The 24,301-nt window shown below is 35.5% G+C and overlaps 1 protein-coding gene across 10 annotated transcripts in view; it reads right to left on the reverse strand.

Annotated features, from left to right (window-relative positions):
• STXBP5L (syntaxin binding protein 5L) overlaps nucleotides 1-24,301 on the reverse strand; it is a 170,718-nt gene that overhangs the window by 50,215 nt on the left and 96,202 nt on the right. For 7 of the 10 annotated variants that reach the window (XM_072357264.1, XM_072357272.1, XM_072357249.1 and 4 more), the window contains exons 8-19: nucleotides 20,611-20,734; nucleotides 19,973-20,051; nucleotides 19,649-19,803; nucleotides 18,097-18,169; nucleotides 16,709-16,856; nucleotides 15,070-15,137; nucleotides 13,789-13,829; nucleotides 10,585-10,802; nucleotides 6,624-6,796; nucleotides 3,794-3,919; nucleotides 2,513-2,664; nucleotides 794-865 (exon numbers count right to left, since the gene is read on the reverse strand). In XM_072357264.1, coding sequence (XP_072213365.1) covers nucleotides 794-865; nucleotides 2,513-2,664; nucleotides 3,794-3,919; nucleotides 6,624-6,796; nucleotides 10,585-10,802; nucleotides 13,789-13,829; nucleotides 15,070-15,137; nucleotides 16,709-16,856; nucleotides 18,097-18,169; nucleotides 19,649-19,803; nucleotides 19,973-20,051; nucleotides 20,611-20,734 — 1,429 coding nt within the window. The remainder of the gene's footprint in view (nucleotides 1-793; nucleotides 866-2,512; nucleotides 2,665-3,793; nucleotides 3,920-6,623; nucleotides 6,797-10,584; nucleotides 10,803-13,788; nucleotides 13,830-15,069; nucleotides 15,138-16,708; nucleotides 16,857-18,096; nucleotides 18,170-19,648; nucleotides 19,804-19,972; nucleotides 20,052-20,610; nucleotides 20,735-24,301) is intronic. The other 3 variants (XM_072357295.1, XM_072357278.1, XM_072357255.1) reach the window with 1 other exon arrangement.

The following is a 24,301-nucleotide window of genomic DNA, read 5'->3' on the forward strand; positions in this document are numbered from 1 at the left end:
AAGAACACTTTAACAAGAGATGAATAAGAGGCATCCTGGAGACCTAATTACATATAAGCACTACAGTTAATTAAGATACATACAGCTTGTTGGTTTAACAGTCATTTTTGCAAAATTAATTACAGCTTTGTTCATCACGTTGTGCAGTGATGAATGCTAATATTTAAATTACATATCACTATAGTTCCAAATTTTAAAATATAAAAAACATTCATTTTCATAACTCTTTGATGTATGTATTTTTATACCCACTTTATATTCCCCATTAAAGATCAGAGCCACGGGATGGCTCCCCAAAGCCAAATATTCAAGTACCAAACCAAGATTAAAATTTAAAATGCCATAGCATGCAACCCAATCGGCAGATTTTTAAACCGCATTGCTCTTCTGAGAATAGGGAAGAATTAATTAAAAAGTATAACCAGGCAGTGCCATTGCAAAACAAGAAATGCTTCATATAAGTAGGTGAACACTGAAATGAAAACAAAACCAAAGGAAAATACTCTCATCAAGACCATAGCATTATTGAAAATTCATTTCTAAGGCCAGATTTTTCCCATATTAGTCAATGAGGCTTTCTCATTGATTGTTTTGGAAGAGAAAAACAGATCTGAAATATCTGTGTAACAGAGAAAACTGTCAAAATGAGACATGGTTGACATTACAAAGTGTAATAAATTGCATGCATGCTGAATGTGTTTAAGAAACACATTACAAAGCACAAACACATGGGTTGAAGTCAGGCATAGTCTGATCATGATAATTCTATTTGCCTAACCTTTATAGAACTTACTCTGATAGGAAGTACGGATCCGTTTCGTTAAATCTGGATAAAAGTTAGACAGGCCACGCATGCAAAAGTTGTCTTTGGAACATGCCAGTACACCAGCATCAGCAGCAGGCAGAGGAAAGAGAGAAAAAACAGTCTAAAGTGAAAGGAAGTGATATCCATAACCAGCATCTAGAACAGCCAAGGTGAAGAAATTTCAGCAGATGCTTACCTTCCAATTGGGAGATATAACAATAAAAATAACCAAAAAAGTAACGTATGTAGGATGGATGGTGAGAAAGCAGCTGAGGATCATTTTTCAGATGCATAGTCTCTATTACCGACCTAGAAGAGCATATTCTTTCTTGGCAGTCACCCAGAATGTACCCAGTAGACACCATTCTAGCAGCACAACTGGAATACTGCCTTAAAGGAGGAGCCAACATTGTCCCTGACACATTGAAATCCTGCATGTTGCAATGCTGATAATAACTGTTTCTACAACAGTTACCCTCTATTTTCTGTACACAGCTCTGCATCACGTTGCCTATGTTTGGCTGCCCAAATTTGGCTGGGAAATGCTGTAAGTTTAACTGAACCAGAGAGGAAAGCTGAAGATAGCTTAAAGCTGCTTGTCTCCTCTTTCCTCCACTATTCCAAATTTACATTCTTAGCACTTGGCACAATGCGAACTAAGCTTGTGATGCTTACATGCCTAGAATGTGAGATAAGTGGTCTTTCAGGGATGGAAGTAGGCCTGAAGACTTACTTTTTATTCTCCAAATATTTCCTTTTATTAAAAATACAATCATACTGAAATATATATATATATACACACTTAGTGGAGAAATAGGATTTGATGATTTAGTGTAGGATCTGCTGTTGAAAATGCTGGTGTCATAAAACCACCGTAATCTCCCGTTTTTATGATTTTATATGTATAGTTAAAACAGTCAGCGTTTCCAAACAGATCTTAAAACCTAATTCTAAAATTCTGCAGCTACATAAATTATATTTCATAACTGTCTCTGACTCAAGTAGGTTATTATGGAATATGCAGAGCTAAATGGTTTTGTTTTTTCCCCTCGTGCAAGTTAATTTTTTAGACAATCAAAAACGTCTGGCAAAATTTAACTGCAGTGATGAACTGATGTTTCTAGCATTTAATGCATAATAATAGGTATGAATTACAAATGTGACCCTCTTGGCATCAATTTTAAGATGTGGTACAGGTGGATCTAGTAAATTTATATTAGGAGCAAACAAAGTGGCTGATTGGAGCTAGTTTTGCTATCAACATAGCACGTACCCAGTTATTATGTTATTTCCCAATCACGACTACCTTTTCAATTAACAACAAATAACACTTAGCAGAAAGTACAATTAACTTTACACTCAAGTCTTGCATATTGTAGGGAATTTACTGAAAACAGGAAGAAAATAGCAGACGAAGACTACAGTCAAAGACTGCACTTCAAGAGACTGCCAGAGAAGCAGTTTACTTCTCCACTTGTGATCTTTAGAGACTCAGAGAAGGGAATTACTTGCTGACTTCCATCCCAAAATAATAAACTTCCTGAAACTTTTTGCTTCTGAGAAAAAGTATCAGTACTTAAAGCGCATCAGGTTTCTTCTGTCCATTGGCTGGCAGATAGTCATGCACGTCAAAAGCACTATAAAAAGCCACAGGCAAAAAAAAGTCAAAGAATGTCAAGCTCATAACCACAATATTTTAATTCCTACCTGCAGCAAACTGTTTGCTTTTGCGAGGTGAACGGGGCTGGCGCTGGTATGGATCACTTGATCCATACAATTCGAGGGTTCCCATGCTCAGTAGTACGGTCTTTTGCATGAAGTCCACAACAGCCAAGCCATTGCAGTTTCCAAATGCCACTCTGAGAAAAAGAAAAAGTTCCTCAGAGATATGAGTAATATATAGTTAAGTGGTGCAAAAAAAAAAATAATTATTATTTAGTATTATGAATTCTGCAGCAAGATTTTCTTTAGAAATGACTCAAAGCTTACTTTCTGTAATTACAGATCTGTAATCCTAGATTGATAAAACTGTGTCCTGAAACATGGTAACTGACATTCCAGAAAGCAGACTACTGCTTTTAACCTTCTGTGCAGGACTACAATTTACACAAGTAACGCATGAACCCTGGAACAGTAGACCAAAAGGTTATGGAGTTAATAAATGAAAACAGTTTGGAAGCCTAGGCCAAAGAATTCACAAAACAAACTTCAAACACAACATCTTTGCACAAATATATACAGACATACGTATGAATTTTTACTCTGTGTAAGATTTCTGAAGTCTCTGAATTGTCAGCTGACTTGCAGAATATTGGTGGGAGTCAGACACCTAACGCTCATTAAGGCTCATGTATTTTATCCCTTCAGCAGAGCCAATCTGATCAATGTATCTGGGCAATCCTCAATAAGAAAATACATTAAAAACTGCAATTAAATAGAGCTCGAAGAAGAGCTCTATACAGATATGCTCACCTGCAGTTCCATACAGAATTTAGTATTGGGAGGTTCTTTGTTCACATTTCAATTTCAGGTCTCTGCTGCTCTTGCAAACAGAGATTAGCACTCACATAAAAAAAGCTGTTCTTACAAGACAACTTCCAATAAAAATAGGCTATAATGACATTTAATACACAATCACCTTTTTTTACAAAATGTACTTCAGTGATTCTTTCACAATAACTTCTAAAATTTCAAATTTGAAAGGTAACTGGACTTAACTTGAAAGAATGGACGGAATGACGCAAAGCAATTCAAGTCCATTAACAGGAATAGTATAAAAATAATAGCAAAAATTACAGTTTAACATTTCGTATTACACTCATCACATAAACTCAAATAATTTTTACCCAATGGTCAGGATTACAGCATCTTCTGATTATTTTTACTCTTACTTCAAATAACTTTAAGGAACTTCAAAATTTAGCTGGGAAGTACAAGATTTAGTGCAACAAACAATAAATCAATGTACCTTAATTTTGAGTTACTTACAGTCCATAAGCAGAGTTTACAGCCAGACTGGTAATCTGTTGTGGAGGCTCACCATCCACCCACACCAACTGAATAACAAGATCTGCTTGGTATCCAGGAGGCATTCGCACAGGTCGAGTCTTAACACTATGAAGAGATGCAAAATAAAAACAAACAAACAGACTGAGCCATGAAAAACAAATGTCTCCCTGAGAAAATATTAATGGAACAGAATCCATTACTAAGACCACAGCACTATGCACAATTGCAGCATATTGTGCATATACCCGCACATAGAGACTAGGCTTTCCAGTCAGAACATGGATAATTTAGAAGAATTCCAGGCTTTGACCTAAATTTCTGCTTTAGAAATAAATCTGAAAATTTCAACATTCCCTAAATGATTAACTCTGGAGAAGATGTAGGTGAGGTTAACAATTGAGGTTAATAAAAACAATTTTTGCTTAACAATTTTGCTTTTGTTCTCTTTTTCCCAAGTATTTTCTTGTACTATACCAAAGAATCACAGAATAATTAAGAGTGGAAAAGACAACTAATATAATGGAGTTCAATCATCAACCCATCACTCATGCCCACTAAGCCATGTCCCTCAGTGTCACACCTACACAGTTCTTGAAAATCTCCAGAGACAGTGACTCCATCACCTCCCTGGGCAGCCTGTTCCAATACCTAATGGAAAACCTGAGTGTTTTCTTCTGAAAAATCTTCAATATAACATTTCTGTGTTGTTGGAACTATTGTCATTATTGTGTATCCAAAACTTCTGTATTTGACAATTCTATTTATCTGTCTAGTGCAAACAATTATTATTTTCTTCTTAGGAGTATAATTACCTCTTACATGACCTAGTCCTTTTGAACAACTGCTTCCTACATAAAATCTGATATAAATATTGACACCCTTTCATATTCTATTATGACAATTTCAGTGACTTGCACAGCACACAGCAAAGATGTAAACTGAATACTTTTGTAAGCCTATTTATGTTCTTGACTGGTAGAATTTACTTGATGATACACTGATAGAAGATACTATGCAAGAACAGCAATTCTTTGAGATGCATTAACTATAAATACTGAGAGTGTATATATTACACATCTTATTAATTATAGGGTAGGCTATCACATATAATCTTATATCTACGTGATAAAAAGAAACACTAAGTATTAAAAGAGTAAGGAGTGTAGCTAGTCAATATACACAGAGACAATGCAGACAGAAAAACTGCAGTTATTGGCAAATAATTATTTCTGCTGTATGTGCTTCTCTACATATAGCTCTGCTGTAAATAACCTAAGCAATATTGGGATTGTAGAGGTGAGATCTTTGCTGACTGGTTATGCAGAGTATCTTCTGAAAACGACCATGACAGGACCCGGCAAGCTTTCCAAGCATTCCTGGTCCACACACCTGACATGGTGGTAGATTAGACTGGAAAAAAAAAAGACCCACAAGTTTTTACTGTAGTGAGTGAGTGCAGTGAGGTTGTTGGAACTGGCTGTGTCTGGCATGGAGCAGCCCCAGTCTCACCTCACATAGGCTGGACGTTAGGGAATACTTCTCTGAGAGCAGTCAGGTGCTGGAATGGGCTGCCCAGGGAGGTGGTGGAGTCATCAACACTGGAGGCATTCAAAAAATATTTAGATGTTGTACTGAGGGACATGGTTGTGTGGGAAACATTGGTGATAGGTGGACAGCTGGATTGGATGATCTTAGAGGTCTTTTCCAACCTTGGTGATTCTATGACTCCACTTTCATCTCATAATATGAATTATGTTTAGAACATAAGATTTTCAACAAGCCTTCCTTTCCTTAAATCTAATAAGTATCCCTTAAGGAATTCACTGAAACAATCGATTATATTCTTACTGATTTCAATGGCACAAAACAGTTTCCCACTGGGATTTCCTAAATAACTTATCTCTGCCTCTTCTATCGATTTTAATGGTTCACATTAATGATTAAACATATGTCTGAGATTCAGTTGCTAACTGAATGAGGAAGACAGACATACAGAAAAACAAAAACTATTGTCAATTATGCATGGACAATGCCACAATGTTGCTTTTAAACATTAATGCTATTTTCAGGAGCAGAACTGATGAAAATATCTGCAAATCATACAGTGTTCATTTAAACTGCATTTGAAGTAATTGAGACATTTAAAATATTTAACAATAATTAAACTGAATTAATAATTAATTCACTAAATGAGAGCAATCTTTATCAGCTGTGCACTATAATTCTTTAGAAATTATGATTTATGGAGTTTTGTACGGAATTCTGTTCTGAAACTCTTTAAAACCTATAATTTATCTGCATAAGAATATATTAATTGACTCCAAACAGTAGCAGTGTGTACTAAACTTTTAAGGTTCTCTTCTGAGCATGAACATGGTTTCCTTTCCCTATGTGTAATAAGATGCATATACTTCTTTCATAGATGATTATTTTAGTGGTATACTTATTAATCAAGGAGCTTTAAGTATTTTTGTGAAGTTTAAAAAAAAAAAAAAAAAAAAAAAAAGTGACCTATTCTGTGTTCCATTAAAAACTGGATGCGAGATGAAGAATTACTCATAGATCATACCGGAAAATTAGTTAAACCTTCACTGCAACAGTTTATCTTCACCATAGCTTACTTTCAGCCTATTAAATTCCTTGATAATTACATTGCCTTAATTCTTTTGTTTGTTCCTTATTCTGGTTCCTTTTAGTTGTGTCACATAATGTAATCAACATTCTTTTCTTGATAGTTGATAGATCATTAGAACTCCTGATAAGACTGCTTGCCCCAGAAAGATAAAGCTTTGAACAATGGCTGACTCACCTAAGACACGGGATACTGTCCTTCATCATTCCTTCGCATGCTACAGTGTTGGTACTACCTGAAAGGCTCTTTAAAGAAGGAAGCTGGGAGGAGGCATCTGGAAATTGAGGAATTATTTCTGGTTCAGGAGTAATGATATCTTCTACTTCATACTGAAGTCGTACCTCTAGTGACTTAAATAAATAAAAAGCTGTCACAATTTAATAAGAAAGCAGCTGAAAAACTGTATTACTTTTAAATAAAAATCGGAAGTTTTGTGGTCGTTTTTCCCCCCGAAGATTGAAAAAAACCAAATATATCATAATCACCTACAATTAAAGAATACAGTTTTGTTTGTTTGTTTGTTTTTTTAATACAGCCTAGCAGTAGAATTGCATAGGAACTTGTCATTTACCCTACACTTATGGAGAAATAATTAAATATATTCTTCCAGTACTGACTTTGTTCCAACCATTTTATCATAAGTGAAAGAATACAGTTTTCCAGAATTTAGTATGAAAAGAGGTATTAATTACTCACTTTCAAGTAAACAACATTTTAGCATAAGAAAGTATCATTCAGAGTCGATGTCATGAAAATTTTCTTATTTTTCACTACTGTGTTCCTAAGCCAACTGATTAAAAGAATCACCATCAGCTTCCTCTCTATTGCAACTACAAAACTATCTCTAAAAGACAACTTTAAGCCAGCATGCAGAAGTTTAACAAAGTGAGTAGTACTGATCCATGAACTCCATCTGTCCTCATGTTGGGTCAGGAGCACAGAGTTCCATGTTCTTTAAACATGAGTTTGGCAGATTCTAGAATTGCATCTAAACCACTTATCTTTCACTTTCCTTCTGGATCTCCTCAGACTGGAAAAGGAGACCAACGAAGTTCAGCCATGCTTCCACTCTTTCCACTAATTCAGAAAACCTTAATTGAAGGAATTCTAAAACAAATGGGAAACTGTACAGGGAGTTCAAATCTCTATAAGTGATCATCTCAGAATATCATGATAAATACTGGACAATTCTTTTTACTTCATGAATTATCCAAGGAGAACTTTGTGTTGAAAATAATAAGAAACAAGGTAATTCCCTCAAAGAGATTATGTCTTGGGAATGCTAGCTGGACCGTAATATCAGTGTTGGTTTCTTGAAGTGGTCATACACAATTGAAAATGTAGACCTTGCAAACTCCTCAGTCAATGGTCTCTCACTGAGACATCATCTTCACTAGAATAAAGATGGAAGCATTAACTGGGTGGTGAGTTTCAGCCATGGTGACAGCAGCATGAAAGACAAGCCATGCCCTGCTGTCACACCACAAAATTAAGACCATCTCAGTCAGCTCAGCTACATGAACTGTCAGATTACTACCTAGGAGACTGTTTACTAAGTGGAATATTGGCTTTAACACATTGGAAATGATAGTGGCAGTGTTGGAATATTGCAAAGTTTGTGCCAACTGGGTCCCATGAATGTTCACACAGTAACAGAATGAACGCTATATTCCAGTTTGTCAGGACCTACTATACCAATAGGAGGCTGCAAGTGAGAGTTTCTTGGATTGCACTGTCACTGGTGATGAGGCATAGTGTCACCACTACAAACTGGAGTCAAAATGGCACTCCATACAGTGAGAACATGAGAATTCCCCTGCAGCCCTCAATAAGTAAAGAGATATGCACTGTCTTCTGGGATAGGAAAGGGGAACACATCCAAACCATCAGCTCTGACCTCCCACATCGTGACACTGATTAAGCTGAAGGCTCAAACTTCCAGAGTCAGGCCAGAGAAGAAGAACCCTCTTCTTTTGCAACACAATAATACCAGGTCCCATGCCAGTTTGAAGACTGTGGAGCACATTGCCAGTTTTAGCTGGACTATCCTATGGCACCAACTGCGTAGACCAGATTTGGTGTCTTCTGACTTCCTTCTGTTTGGGCTGATGAAAGATGGATTGGACTAGCAACAATGCTGTTGTAGCAGCTGTGAAACAGTGGGACCCCTCCACTGGTGCAGATTATTATAAGCGTGGCATACAGGCTTTTGTTCTTGTCTGATGAAAATGCATAGATATTGGTAATGACTACACTGAAAAAGAATGTTCTGCAGCTGAGAATTTGCTCTATCAATTAGTGTTATTGTGCTCTTTGTATCTGTTGTAGTTTCCACATAAATAAAAGACATTATTTTGGAGCAATCTACATATGTTCTGAGACTGTCCAGCTCTTTTTCAATATAGAAAAAAGCTACTGAATGTGAAGTAGTCAGGTACATATTCCAACAAATGCTCCTATACTTTTTCTTAATAAAAAAGTACCATTTAGTACCATTTAGGAATGAAGACTTCAATGTTTACAACAAAAATGCTGAAAACAAGAGATGAGGCTCATCTTGGAGATGCACAGAACCCAGAGGAATTCACTTACTCCTCTGAAAATATTAAATAATAGTAAAACAACTATTTACAGAACAATTTAGCATATAAATGTCTCTTAACTGTGGACAAAATCTGAGGAACTGTGAAATTGCTCACAATATTACACTTCAGAACATACCAGGTCTGTTGCAACTAAGCTGAAAAACTAAAACACATGAAAATTACACAAAATGAATGTTAGCTAATAAAAGATAAAAGTGCATTATTTGGAATAAAGTATTAACATTGACATGTCATGTTTTAAGCAATGCTATGCATACGCTGGCCAACTTGGTGAGATTAATATTCATTAGTTTTAAAGTATTCCTGAAAGGATACACTCAGCTTGAAAGTTGCTCTTCAGGAGGAAAAAATGACAGGAAAAGAACAGAATGGGTATAGGCAATGAGTGTCCTTACCAACTGGCACATGATTTACAGGCCAAAAGTGACACAGATGTTTTTGTCAGGCTACAACTACAGCCTTTCTAAAGAACATTAAAATACCCTCACTGTAAATAAGTTCTTTCACATATTTGTGTAGAACTTCCTATGATCCAGTCTTTGGCCTTTGGTCCTTGTCCTATCAGCTACACACCACTGAAAAAAGTCTGGCCACATCCAATTGCTTCCTGCACTTTGGGTATTTATAAACACTGATCAGGTTCCTTCTCTGTCTTCTCTTCTCTAGGCTGAATTAACCCAGGTCTCTCAGCCTTTCCTTGTAAGGGAGATTCTCCAGACCCATTTAGATTGCCTTTCTCTTAAGAATTGTTTGCTCTTGAATATTTTAGACTAACAAAAGAATATTTTACATGTAAAGGGTTGTTGAACCGTTCTGTTAGAAATGGTTGTTGCTACTGTGCAGAAACGCAAGGTTTAAACTAAAGTTTACCTTTCTGAATGACGAGTAAAAGTACCAGGTGACTGCAGAACAGTTAAAAGAACATGAACTGTGTGATTCTACCTGAAATGAAGTGACTGCTTAAGACACAAAGACTGAAAAAGGGATATTTGAATAGGATTGAAGCTCAAGATGCTTAAGAAAATATCAACTACTTATCCATAAATCACCTTGCTTTTCAAATGGTGTCCATTTTGAGGGAAGCAAAGTCAATATAAGCCAGAAAAAAAAAAAAAAAAAAAACAAAAAAAACCCACACACAAAACCTGCCTTAATTTTGTTAAAGCAAGTGACAATTTTCAGTCCCCTTTTATTACAAATATTATGAAAGTAAATTGAAGATATGAATTGAGTAATGTTATCTGGGAAAAACGTACATCAGTCAGAGATGTACTGTATTGAAGTCTTAAAAGTGAAGTACATCTGACAACCATCCTACAGCACATTACTATTAAAGCAAAAAATAAGAGAGTTGGATCCCCAAACCTCACTCAGTTTTTATCATCAGCTTAAGTACAATCAATATTTCATTCAAAAAGTTTTAAATGGAATATTCCCAAATCTGTGTTTATACAGTTGTACACAGACACAGAAGGCACTTTCATCTAGAAACGGTGTTATTTCATAAACAAGTAAAATTCTAAACGACTTACCGCAATTTCAGTATTAACTTCATGTTTGCTGAATCTATAAACAACCACATATGCAGAAACTCCTGCCACACAGAAAATTCGGCTTTCAGGACACCAGTACATCATTTGAACAGCAAAAGGGTCTTCTTCCACAATCTCAGCTGTTGCTTTTCCTTCCCCTGACTTTTGTTTTTCAAAGACTTTTGATGTTTTTAATTTGTACAACATCTGCAGTGTAACTGGAATATATTAAAACAAACAGAAAGACCTAATTAACCATAAGCAAATCAGTTATAAAATTCTTCAGTTCCTATTTTCTTTTCAATGGTGGTACAACAAAGAATTATATGAAGGCCTAGAAGAGAAGAAGATGGGTATTATAAAATGCAGATTTTCTGCTCACACACAGTACAAGTACGGTATGTATTTCATATTTACAAAACCGATATCTGTCTGTGAAATACTTTTGATTAGCTTCTGAGGCAGAAAGTAAAAGGTGCATATTAGTCGTGTGTTCATATTTAGGCTTACACTCAAGTGGTAGAGAAAGGCTCTGATCATGCTGCTATTTTCTTCATCACACATGAAACAAAGATTTCTTTTGTCTTGCTATAAAGGCTGTATGGGTTGTTAAGAGAAAAAAACGTGGAATATATTCTGGTGGCCTGGCAAGACAAAGTCTTTCTGAAAGGAAGATGCTCTGATTTGCTTAACCAATAAGCATATCTTTATTAACACCTGCCCATAAAAATCTTAATATCTAGAAGCTTTAGTCAAGAGTACATCTCAATACCGAGAATTTTGGAGGTAACAGGAATTAAAATCAACCAGGTTTTGCATTACTGACATTACTCTATGCTGGGTGTTTATTTATTTTTCTTGCAACTTTTACATTAATTTATCACACTAGTCAATCACTGCATAAGATCAGAAAAAGTCAGCCAGGCCCACTAACTATTAGGGTGGGTATATACATATAAAAGTAAAGCTGTTGCATATATTACTGTAACTGTGCTAGATCTGCCCAGCTACACTGGGCAATAAACAATGACAAGATTGAAGAGCAGCACTCTAGTTATGTAATCAGATGGCAAACACATCAAAATTACATTTCCTGTTTGCTGTACAGGTGTATTTCCAGGAATCTTAATATATATGGCACCTCCCCAGGGTGGTGGTTGAGTCACCACCCCTTCGTGTGTTTAAAAACTGATTGGATGTGTGCCCAGGGACATGATTTAGTGGAGGGTTGTTAGGGTAGTATGGTTAGGTTATTGTTGGACTTGATAATCTTTAAGGTCTTTTCCAACCTGAGAAATTCTATGATTCTAAATTTTCACAAATTACAGCAAGTGCTTCTGCAATGAACATATCATTCTCTTGAGTTTTGCAGTGGTGGAAAGGCCTCAAGATGTCCTTGATCCCAGAGTCAAATTTAAATTGGCACTCTGAGTTAGTAGCAGACTTCTTGGGTCTACATATACTAAGACAGGAAGAATTACAGAATCATAGGGCACAAGTACAAGGCAAGATTCCATGCCTTACACTTCTACAAATTATTAGGCACCACTGACACATATTTAGTGCAAAAGCTTGGAAAACTTGGAAGGCTGCTTTGGTGGCTTAGTATTTGCCTGTCTCCCAACTATCTATGTTTTCAGATACGCAATTAAATTATGACTAAAAGCAAGTACTTTGTTCCTTCAAATAAGAGCAGGATAATATGTTTGACAGGAATCCTCAAATTAAATTTGAATGCTGTTTCAAAAGCTAAGAATTTGTAAAGCTTTGTAATAAGTAAAGCTTTGTAAAAAGTAAGAGCTAATTATGGCACTGGTAATACTGCAAGTGTTCTGAAAAACAGGACAAAGGATGTCAGAAATGTATAGAGAGTTGTGTTACTGTTAAAGAGATCCATGAATGTTCCTCCTCATCTAAGCTTTTACCTCAATGAACAGTTCCTACTGCAGCAGGTATAGACATGTTAGAGGGTTATGTTGATATCCAATGAGAAGTTTTTTCCATATTTATTTCCTTTCCTCTTTCTCTTGTTGACCTCATTGCAATTCCTTTATTTTGGTATTCATAATATCTTGAAAATGCAAACTCTAGAAAGAAACTCTAAGAAATACACACTTTTTTTTTTTTTTTCATGTATATGAAATGAGGCTTTGGAGTCTCATTTTCTGATGAGTGATTTGGTATTTGGCAAAACCAGAATTATGTGACAAATTCATGAGGTTTAACTTACATTAATTACATGTAAACATTCTTCACATTTGGTTAGAAATGGTGATAGCATTAATCATGCCAGTTATGCAGAGAGATGAGGAATCAGCAGGTACTTTAGTTATCAGTACAGTAGGTATTACTGACCAATTTATCAGACTGTTTATTAGGGTCACACAAAAATAACTCTATGTCTCCCATTTCAGATAACAGTTTCTTCCATGCTTACTTCTTTAAGAAATTGGAAGAGACTGTCAACTCATGAAAAAGATGTTCTACCCTGAGAAACCAGTATTACGGAGGAGAATACAAGGCAACTAACTATGCTGCATTATTTATGAAGCAGAGATGTTATCTGGAACAAAATACCATAGCTTTCAACTGCGTGTTTTTAATAAATACCTTTTAATAATAAGTGCCATCTGTATTTTCTTTAAGGAAAATACGCTGCTCTCTGAAACATTTAATTAAAACTAAAACATATGGAATAACTATTTTCTGATGCTTTTTTCTGCTAGGATGAATGGAAATGTCCTCCCCAATTAATTCCTGGAATTTGAGACTGGACAAGTAAAGACGCAGGCCTTTAACTAAGATATCTTACTATATTGTCATGTTTTGTTTTTATCTGGCTGTCAAAAAGACTACGTTATATCACTAGTGCTCTTTCAGCTGACTGTTTTATATGTACAAAAGGATTATGCCTATGGGATTATTTAACAGTACTTCATTCTTCCTAGGTTTTGGTATGTCAGATTGAAATTTTTTATTCCTGTCCTGGACTTTCATCTCTTCTCTGCTTAAAATATTCCATTAATGGTTTTTTTTTTCTAATTTAATAAAAATTTGCTTTATTTCACCCAACCATACCTAGTTACAGCATTATAGATATTAGTATTCATAATGTAAACACATCACGTATTACATGTAAATATACTTTTGTGTGTGAAGGCATGATTTTTCAGTATTGTATGAAAGCGGACTTCAAAAACTTACTGGCAGAAGCATCCCAAAACTTTACTGATCCATCTGCATGGCTTAAAAAAAAATAAATTAAATGTGTTAAAACATCATGCATTTATAGAACATTTTTTTTTGCTTCACCGAGCAATAAATAGAAGTGGAATAAACTGTATTTTGCTTCTGTGTTAATTCTCTATACTTTAATGGCAATATATAATGGTGTATCTACTAAACATAAGGAAATATTTTGTTATTTGTGCGATTGATGGAATACCATTGGATGAAATCCCCTATAGAGAACTAAGCTGACTATGATTTTTAAGATCACAACAGCACAAAATTAATTCATTTATGAATGCCAAGTTTACGATGTAGCACTTCTGGCCTAGCAGTGTGCAAGTATCAAGCCTATAAGCCTAAGAACTCTAAAAATGCCACATATATCTTACTTTGAAAAGTCAGAGGTCAAGTTCAATTTGCTTAGCACCTAACAGCTGTGTTCCTTTTAGTAATAGAAAATAATCCTTGAAATACAACTGTAGAAAGGAGATGCTTCTGTTTAGAAGAATAATTTCTTCTTCCCCTTACCGATACTACTGCACATATCATAACTGCATTTTTTAGAATAGATTTTAACTATCATTGATCATAACCATTTATCAAACATACTGCTATTATCAGTGTGTCTGAGACCAGAGGAAAATAGGAGTGTATCATACAAGTTCCTGTTTTACAGGGCGTCCCCTTGAAAATCCATCAAGCATTCACTCCTCTTAGGGCTTCTTCTGCAATTTGAGTCTTTTTATGCCTTTTTCTATGGGACCGTCCATCACTTAAAAGAGGAAATAATCCCAGTGCAACACATCTCCACTAATGATGTGGTATTAAAAAGCCTTCCTAAATCATCCCCAGATACAAAGCCCCCAGAAGGCTGAAGGACAACAGGCATAGAAAAACAGCTGGCTCCCTTTTTTAATGCTACGGCCTTCAAATAGTAAAAGGATTCCAGTGAATTCCCCTTTTCAAAGATCCCACTTTCACAAGATGATTTCACAAGTAGACTTGCCATCTAACACTGGGGCCTCAATCAGTAATTCTTAACAGTAGTTCATCCTTGAACACAAAGTTCTATTTTCTACAGCAAATGGGATTTTCTGATGTGATTTTGCACCCAAAATAAAAGCTACATACCTCAACACAAGAGGTTAGGACATACAGCCCTGTCAAGGGTCAACACTTACCCACAGACAACCCAGAATTAAAAGTTCTAGACACTAACATTTTAAAAGAACAAATCCTCAGTTTCATTCTCACCCTGTAATAATGATTTCAGGATATGTCTGAGCTCCAAGATTCCATGCTCCACCACTGATAGGCCACTCCTAAATGAACAAGAGCATAGAGATCAAACCCAATCCTGATGAATTTTGCTTGGTTAATTTTTAGATTTATGAGCAGACATCTTCCAAAAAGCAATACATCTCAAAAAAGAAATGGAAATATCAAGTAGTACTCAAGGCTTTTAAAACTTATTAGCATTTTATCAATTAGGGCTTTTAAGTATTGTTGCTTTGTTATTTTAAATTTACTTTAACAACTCAAGTTCTATCTTTTTTAATGGTTGTGGCATAACTAACACTGCAAACACTCAAAACGGGAAGTAGGGGAAGGAGTAGTAAACTTTTTTGCTACTGTTTCACACTGGAGCTTCTATAAGATGCTGAATAGAACTGAGAATCCATTCTGAGGATGGAAACTACTGAAAAAGCTGGCCCAGAAAATTGGGAAAAGAGAAACTGAGCATCATGCAATGGGATATGAAATAAGGGAATTCAACTTTCACAGATTGTATGAAATCATCATCTCTTCCTTGCCTTTTAGTTATTACTGAAAAGATTCTCACTCTTTTCCTCAGTCTATGCTGGTTGAGCAAAATGGTGGTCTGTGCCTAAAGCTTGATAACAGGTACAGAATGAGTAAGGATTTGTATAGAGTATGAGAGGATAGAAAAATCTAGGAGGAAACTGGTTCTGAGACGAATGCACAGACTGGATGCATGTGAGTACAGAAAGGAGGGAGTGGCAATGGCCATCTATATTCTGCACATTTATAATGTGCATGCACAAATAAACCAAGTTGCAAAAGAGACTGTACAAGGACAAGAGACTGTGTAGGAAGTTGAATTTTTGGAAAACTGTGTGTGCAAATTAAGGACAAATAAGCAGAAAAATTCTAGTAAGAGAAAAAACATTTCTGAAGTATTTGGCTGAATTAAGATCACAAAGATGTATATAAGGCCCAGATTTTCAGTTCAAGGAAAACAAGGCAGCTCTAAGGAGAACAATTATTTCAATGTAAGAAGAAAACTGATGCCCAATTATTTGCTTACTCAACATTTTTTCTTATTTATTATGATGCATTAGTTCTAAGCAAAACATGAACCAGATTAATGCTTGAAATGTATAAAGTAATTCAATTCCCTATTTCTACAGCTTGCATTATTTCTAAAACCCTCCCATTAAGACTATAGTAGCTCAATAAAATAATAACTAATATCCTTGATTAATAGAATACTATCAACCTTCAAATTCCACTGAAGATCTGCTTTGCATTATAATCATTTTATAGGCTATTTCTTTCTTTGATATGGATAACATTTTCAGACAAATTCAAATTTTACCTTAATGGTGTTCTGATCTCACATAATTCCAGCAGCCTAATGATAAAGTCCTGCATAATGGTGGCTTAATTCTTATGGTTTAGTGGTGGTAGATACTACTGAGGGATGAATATCAGAACATAAGTCACAGAAGGAAAACTGCACCTAATCTGCAGGTTGAACTAACTTGAAACTGGTTATTAAAGAAGTAAAACGAAAAGAATTTGGCAAGATATTTCAAAGACACAGGTAGTACATGTGTTTTGTTTGTTTGAAAATACTAGTTTTGTTTACCTTATTGCTGTATCCTTGCTTTTTATGTTTTGCTCCTACAGAATAGAGTACAGGGATCAAATCTGGAGGACAGTCGGCAAAATATTCTGTGCAGGTGACAGGTGACTCATGAATGTCAATAGGATATGGATTTTCAAAGATTGGAAAACTAGTCAAGGAAGACAATTTATTAGAAGCATGGTGACACACTGAGCCATATAAGAAGACATTATTATTAGAAAGTATAAACACAATCTAAGTAAAATAATTACTGATAAAGTACATTTTTTATTATTTTTTAAAACATACATATTGTTTTTAATGCCAATAGAAGCTTCTGGTTATAACAATGTACAAATTCCTGCACTGTGACAATAATCTGTTTTTTTCATTAGTGTGATTTTTTTCAGCATCTCATAATCTCATTTATGAGATACAGAAATCATATTTTCTAGAAGCTTCAGATTCATCCATATGGTATATACCATGACCTAAGAACTAACTATTCAACTGCAGATGTTATGTTCAACAGTTCTGTTCATTGTGTTGATATACTATTGATTCTACAGCGAACAACTGCAATAACAGATGAAGTAGATGTCAGTTTACTTCCCACTTTCATCAGTATGGACTATCTGAAAAGAAAGAAGGCCTCATTTCTGGCAGATTACACAATGTTATTCACAATTCAAGAATGCAAGAAATGTGGCTCTAATTTCACTTGCATCCATGTTATATTGCTGAGATGACTGAATTACTCTTGAAAGCAAATGAGGCCAGAATATGATTTACTTAAAAATGTTTCAAATCATTGCAGAACAATGCTGCTCTTGATTATACCAATGTGAATGTGGATGCACTTTTTGACACAGAACAAAGCAAATAAGAATCACATCCTGCACTATATGATATATATGAACATTGATTTTGATGTGAAAGTATTATTTGTCGTTTAAAACAACAAATGGATCATGAAAGAATCCCATAGATCCAGTATAAATCAGTGTCATTATTTACTAAGGTACTCGAGTAAATACTTAAGTGGTAATCCTTGTGGAGTCCAGTGAAGTTAGACATGCATATAGGCACTAGTTGGGGGTAATTTCTAACATGAAAATTCAGGTTGTAATTCAGCAAACCTCCAAGAATCACTTAACTTTGATGCTGTGTTTGAGGGCTATACCAAAGGGACAGCAGATTTAGACTTACTTCCAAACTCAAAAGCAAGCTTCTATTGATTGATTGATCCTAGCTTCTAAGGTGGAAGTAAACATATAGACAGAATGACTTTGTGTAGTAAAATGACACTCCATTATATCATTTGGATTTTATTTTTTTTTTAAAATCATAAAATTCTAAACAGTTAAGAAATAACCATAACTTCATATAAGATTTTCTATTCTACTTACTTGCTTTGTGTCAGGTCAACAACAATGAGATCTTTTTCCAAAAGCACAACTACAGCATAGGGTTCTTGAAATTCTGTAAGAGAGGAATCCAGTATACAAAACAACGAATTCTTCCACTAGGCATTTTAAACACTATAGTCACATTTATATTCTCTGAATGCTTGCAGTATATTAAAATCTAGAAATCACTTGATTAGGGACAAATAGGAAATGAGAAAAGAAATAACTTCCAGGCAGAACTGCTGATTAACATACAGAAATAGTATTGGTATTGTATGGGAACTGTTGAGTCATGGCCTGAACCACTGATTTATCACCTGGGGAAAGGACTGGGTCAGCCCTGGGAGCACAGGTGAAGGCAATTCAGCTGTGTGACTGGAAGGGGTGGAGCCTGGCTGCACCTCTCTTAGACCCCATTTAAGGGCTGACTGCCACTGGGAAAAGAGCTCTGATAGGAGATCCCTCCTTGGTGGAGCTTTCCCCTGTAAGCCTGGAAACTTCTGATGCAGACAAGCAATCTTCTTCCCTTCCATTATAGCACCTCTCTATTGTGACAGTCCTTTTGTCATCACACGTTTGTTGTAATGCCTTTCCCGTTGTATTGATCTGTCCAATTGCTACAGGCATGATGTAGCATTTTAGCAAGATGGAACAGTGGAAGTAATGAAAGAGAATGTGAGGAGGTTGTGCATATTGCAGCATTGTTGAATCCAGTTGTTACTCAGAAAATGTATTTCTTGATGCCCAGTATTATTGCTTCTTCTATGCACAACTATTCTTTAAAAACAGGCTGTGAACAGCTAGTCTAATCCACTTGATATACAATGCCCTTGTTTCCAAAGCAATATGAAAGGATGATTACAAAGAAAATCTTCTCTGTATCTTCATTTTAACATTAATGAGGGAAGATTAAAGAAACAAGATGTCAGGGGTGCTCTGGTGACAGCACAAGTGCTTCAAATAATGCAGCTGTACTGCAGACATAGCAAGAATGAAATACTGAAATTGGACTCAGAGCACAGAAAGAACTGCAAATTAACTTTGATTACTGAAAATTACTTTTATCACATGACATTAAAACAAATAGCATTGTTTTTAATATATATTTATGATATATTTAATTTATCATTCTGTGAGAGACTTACTTTACTTGTCTGACTAGGGGCTTAAAAAGCCAAATTTAGCTTCTTTTTTACTTGCAGCTTTCTTAATTTCACTATCCAGAATTTTCTATGAATTTACCTCAGCATTTGGCAGTCTCACAATACATAGCAAAACACTTTAAGATGTGTAAGTACTTATGTTTGATTAAGAGTAATACTACTTCATGTTAGCCCATGTTTCAAAATTTATCTTGAAAGTTATGAATTCCTTATTGCCCACTGATTACTTGCTTTCTATGTTCAGAAAGCAAGCAATCTTCAGTTACGTTCAGCAATAGGGGATTTTTGAGATGGAGACAACTGTAAGACTGGAACTTCCTGGACATGAATTCATATATAAATTCTGTTCATTTATACTTTCTATAACTGTATTTGCTTAATGAACTCACCATTCGGATATGGGGTTTCACAAAGAGTTAAAAAATCAACTATAGGATGATCCATTTCAAGAACTGTAATTGCTTTCCCATGCATAATCGTTAGACTTGGTCTTCGACAAGCCTTATCATATGACAACCCACCGGAAAATATCACAAATGGTTCACTGTATTGAATATAAAAACACAATAATCATAAGTTTATGTAATAAGTTTACGTTATAGGTGTAATGTCTTAACAGCTTTAATATCTTAAATAGCTTTGCAAAAAAAAGAAAAAAGAAAAAAGGAAAGATTCTGACTGTATTAACTCACAAATGTAAAAATGAAACATACCTGTTTTTACAGGTTTTGTACTCCACTTTAAGAATTGGTTTACAAGATTCAGGCTTTTTTCCATCTCTTTGAATTTTTCCTAAGGAAAGAAAGAGAATGAAAACTGTATTAAAACATCGTGATAACAGAACTAACTGAGCTATCAAACTAAAATATACACCTTGAAGCAGCTACATAATCAGCAAGAGATAGAATTTTAAAGCTACAAGAGATAAGTATCAAAGCCTACTTCTCTAAAATATGCATGTTTAAATTAATTACATTTACTACAGCTTTAAGTTTTTACTGCTACATACGTGTAAAGGATTACAGATCACAATTCAGAACATCTGAAAATAAGAGAATGACACTCAGCTAATAATTATTGAATTTCTCTGATGATACACCTTCTCCTTAATTTTTTTCCTAAAAGATGTGATTTGTTGAGAGATAAAATTAAATGAAAAGTACACTTTAAACGCATGAGTTCTTTCTTAATTCTGGCTTAGAGAAAAGTCATTTGTAAACAATAACCAAAAAATCAAAAACAATTTTGCTTTTGTTACTTTGTAGAGTCCATGCTTGTTTTCAACAATAAATAAAAACAACAGTAAACAAAATATTGTATTACTTCTTTACTTTTTTACTATCGAAATTACCATGTGGGATTGTGGTCTGGAATGGTCTGTTAGGACTTTTCAAGTTCCACAAGGTCAGGCTTCCATCAGAGTGACTGCACATGAACTGTTTCCCTTCGTGGTGCCAAGCAACAGAATGAATAGCCTATGGAGATGAATGAAGAATTTGAGAGTGGAAAGCAATACGCTGTTTACACTAATGAAATTTTAATCTAAGACTTTGAATTATATTCATCTAATAGTGTATCAACAGTTGGATGAATTTTGTTTATTTAGAGTCCATTAACAGCACTTTTTAGTAACCAATAGCTATGATCTGCAGCTAATTGACAAAACAATCCATTATAAGTGCTAACAGGGCACAAGAATGGGAGGAATTCTATTGAATCAGATAAAAACTGAAGGCATAAGATAACAAGCAAATGGTATACAAACAAGTAATATACAATGCAATAAATATTTCTGATCGCTCCTTTGGAATATTTCATTTGGCAAATGTATGGCAATGCTGTGCAATGGTTTTTACTGATAGCATACCACAGATGCAAGCTTTCTAAGATGTATTAGAGAAAGTAGAAATAGTTCCCCATTCTTGACCCTTTTTACTCCCACATACCTAGGTTTCAGAGAAAGTACCTCAACTTGTTATGTTTTATATGAAAACAAAGTGATGAAGTGGGGTTGTTTCATTGGTAAAGGAATGACACAAGATAACTTTGAAAGACCCGGTGCTTCAGAGAAGAGGAATATCATACTCCTACATACACAATGCAAATAGAATGTATTGAGTTTTACATATAGTAAAAGGGAATGCTTCAAATTTAATCAGACATTCTTAGTATTTCATGAATAATTAGTAGAACTGATGGGCACTAGATATCTGAAGTTAAAAAAGGGATCAGACACTTAGAATGAATAATGATAACATCCACGATTATATCCAACAAACTAATTAGATAACAGTGCAAGTCCTTTCTTTTCACTAGTGCATCCTGAAAAATGACACATGCCATTTTCAGGGGAAATAATGTATTGTTTCATTGATTACCATAGTCTCTCACACACTCCCTCTGAAGCACAAACTATTACTCTTGAATATACTTCCCTTGCAGACATGTTAGCTGCTAAATAACAACAACAACAACAACAAAATGCTGCCTAATTTTATGTAAGTGTAAGTAAAAGGGACTTCTTTGTGAATGCACTTCAGTAAATTCTTGTTTACAAAACCCAGGAAACGCTGAAGCCTTGCATGTACTTATGCACGTGGCTTGTTTTACCTGATTTATTCAAATCACTTTGAAATGAAGACAGTGCATTTATAAATCAGCATTGGAGTTGTTCTTATCAATTTCCCTTAAGATGTTACGAAATTAACTTAGCCTTGTTGGTAACTCTTCAAAACTCCCTGTTGGCTTTCCCTTTTTAATAAGTATTTAGATTGTTATGGATGGTAACGGCTCAGGATCTGAACAAAATTTCAGGGGAAAAAAAGAAAAGAATGAAAAGATTGTGTTCTCTTCCCAGTGCTTTACTCAGCTCCTGAGGCTGAACATAGCCGCTGCACAGCCACAACTTGGGATTTGTCTTGAGATGACCCTGATATTTTGGGAGGATTGCAACATGCCTTGTATACAAAGGCTCTGCTAGCACTGGTAAGCCAGTTGCACCAACCAGGAATCAGCAAACTGGGCAGGGCAACTTGAACTCCAGATAGTCCTCTTCAAGTGACATAATGGCTGTCACTCTAACTTTTACCTACCAAAGTGAGACTGTCACACAATTTCTCCTAAATACCCCCAAAATACCAAACTGCAACTGAAATAACAAAAGCTAATGTAAAAAGATGACTCACAGTCCAATTGCATGGCAGTAAGAATGGTAATAAGAACCTCAGATCTGTGGGGAACACTGTGTTTCTATCTCTGCGCAAATTAATCTTAACTCATTCATGATTGCTAACACAACAAGTTCACCATTTTGCTATGCTTGATCAGGGGCTAGTAACTAGCAGGAAGAGCTATACCAAGTTGCTGGTTGAAAAATCTCAGCTGTTAGGTGCCACCTGCCAACATAAGTATCTCCTCAGCTCCACGTAACAGGAAAGGCTCCTACAGTCACAGAGAGTTGCTATAACACAGCTCAAACTCACCTGATAGACTGCTCCACAAAGGTAAAGAAATACTTCGGATTTGTTTTGGAGGTCTTAAATGGGAGTCATGACTAACACTAAATGGTAGCACTAAACAAGTTCCTAATTCGCTCTCTGCTAGAATATGTATAGCATTCTGATCCACTTCTTTAGCAACCTCACAAAAACTGAGCAGTTATTTCCTAAGAACAAGAGTTCATCACAGTAGATGACTCATATGAATGTTCACAGAGCATATACACATAAAACATATCACTTCAGAATGGGTATGTCTCTCCTGCGGTATCTACAGTGGCTGCATATTTACTCCATCTTCTCTTATAATCAGCTTGTACTACAGCTAGGCATGCTCAACACCATCTCAGTTCTCTCCCAAGTACAGAAATCCTCCACTGAGAAGAAATGATGGGTACTCTAGGACCACTTTTAACCATAATCTGAACAAGCACCATAATTATCCTATCACTTAAACCTCAAGAATCCTTTGGATTAGCAGTACTGCAGGACTATTGCATCAGATTTAATGCCTCCATAATGATATAGTGCTTGATAAAGGTGGGGAGGAAAAGTCATTTGGGAAATGTCTCTGAGAACTCTGCAGTATTGTTTTGGAGATGTGTCATAATCAGAGATGATATCTATGCTACTGAAGGCTCTGAATATGCTTTGACACAGCCTGTCAAAATTTGAAGTCTGCATAAGAAGATGGTTGGATTTTTTTTGGGAGTCACCATCTATCAGTAATAACTTGCAAGTACTTTGAAGCATCTTCCTTGCTTGTGTACTCTCTTTTCTATTGATCTATGGAAAAAAAAACAAAACAACTTTTGACAGAAGAGAGAAAATGTTTTGCAAGGGTCTGAATATCTCATACTCAATAGATGTAATCACCACTGAGAAGATGACAATCATAATTACACTAAGAAACAAACTTGCATCTGACAACTCAGAGAGTGGGCACAAGAGTCTAAGCAGCAGGTTCATGCTCTGCTTTGGCACCAGGTGTCTCACAAATGAAAACATCTTAGTCTCTTGAGATTTGACGAGGCAACTTTTAACTTGTCTCAGCTGTGCTAGAAGAGATGAGACTAATTTTATCTCTAGTGAGTAGAACACAGGTAGCAGGGAAATGCTTTAAAGGGAAGATACAAGGCTTACAAAAACACCTAGAAGTTCACAATGATGCAAATTATACAGCCTTTCCTATTCTTGGTGAGAACCTCCCTCATTTGAAATAAGCAGATATTTTATATATGAAAGGTTTCCAGCCATCTTGATATTAAGTATGGCATGACTAAGATACAGTAGAAAATACTGTTATGAATGCTTCAATTGCAGGTTTCTGAACTAGGGGCAGAGTTCTCATGTCCCCAGTTACAGGCTGTTGGGCTGTCTAAGTCAGCCGTGTCCATGACATCAATTTGGATGGAAGGAAAATGAAAGGACACATTTCTGCAAGTACTGGACAGATCCTGATAATATTATAGTAAGCAACTCATCTCTAAGTCATAAGACTATCCATACTCCGAGGAGATGTTTGCGACATGTCACATACCCAAA

The sequence above is a fragment of the Excalfactoria chinensis genome, chromosome 1 (assembly GCF_039878825.1).
Source record: "Excalfactoria chinensis isolate bCotChi1 chromosome 1, bCotChi1.hap2, whole genome shotgun sequence".
NCBI classification, from domain to species: Eukaryota; Metazoa; Chordata; class Aves; order Galliformes; family Phasianidae; genus Excalfactoria; species Excalfactoria chinensis.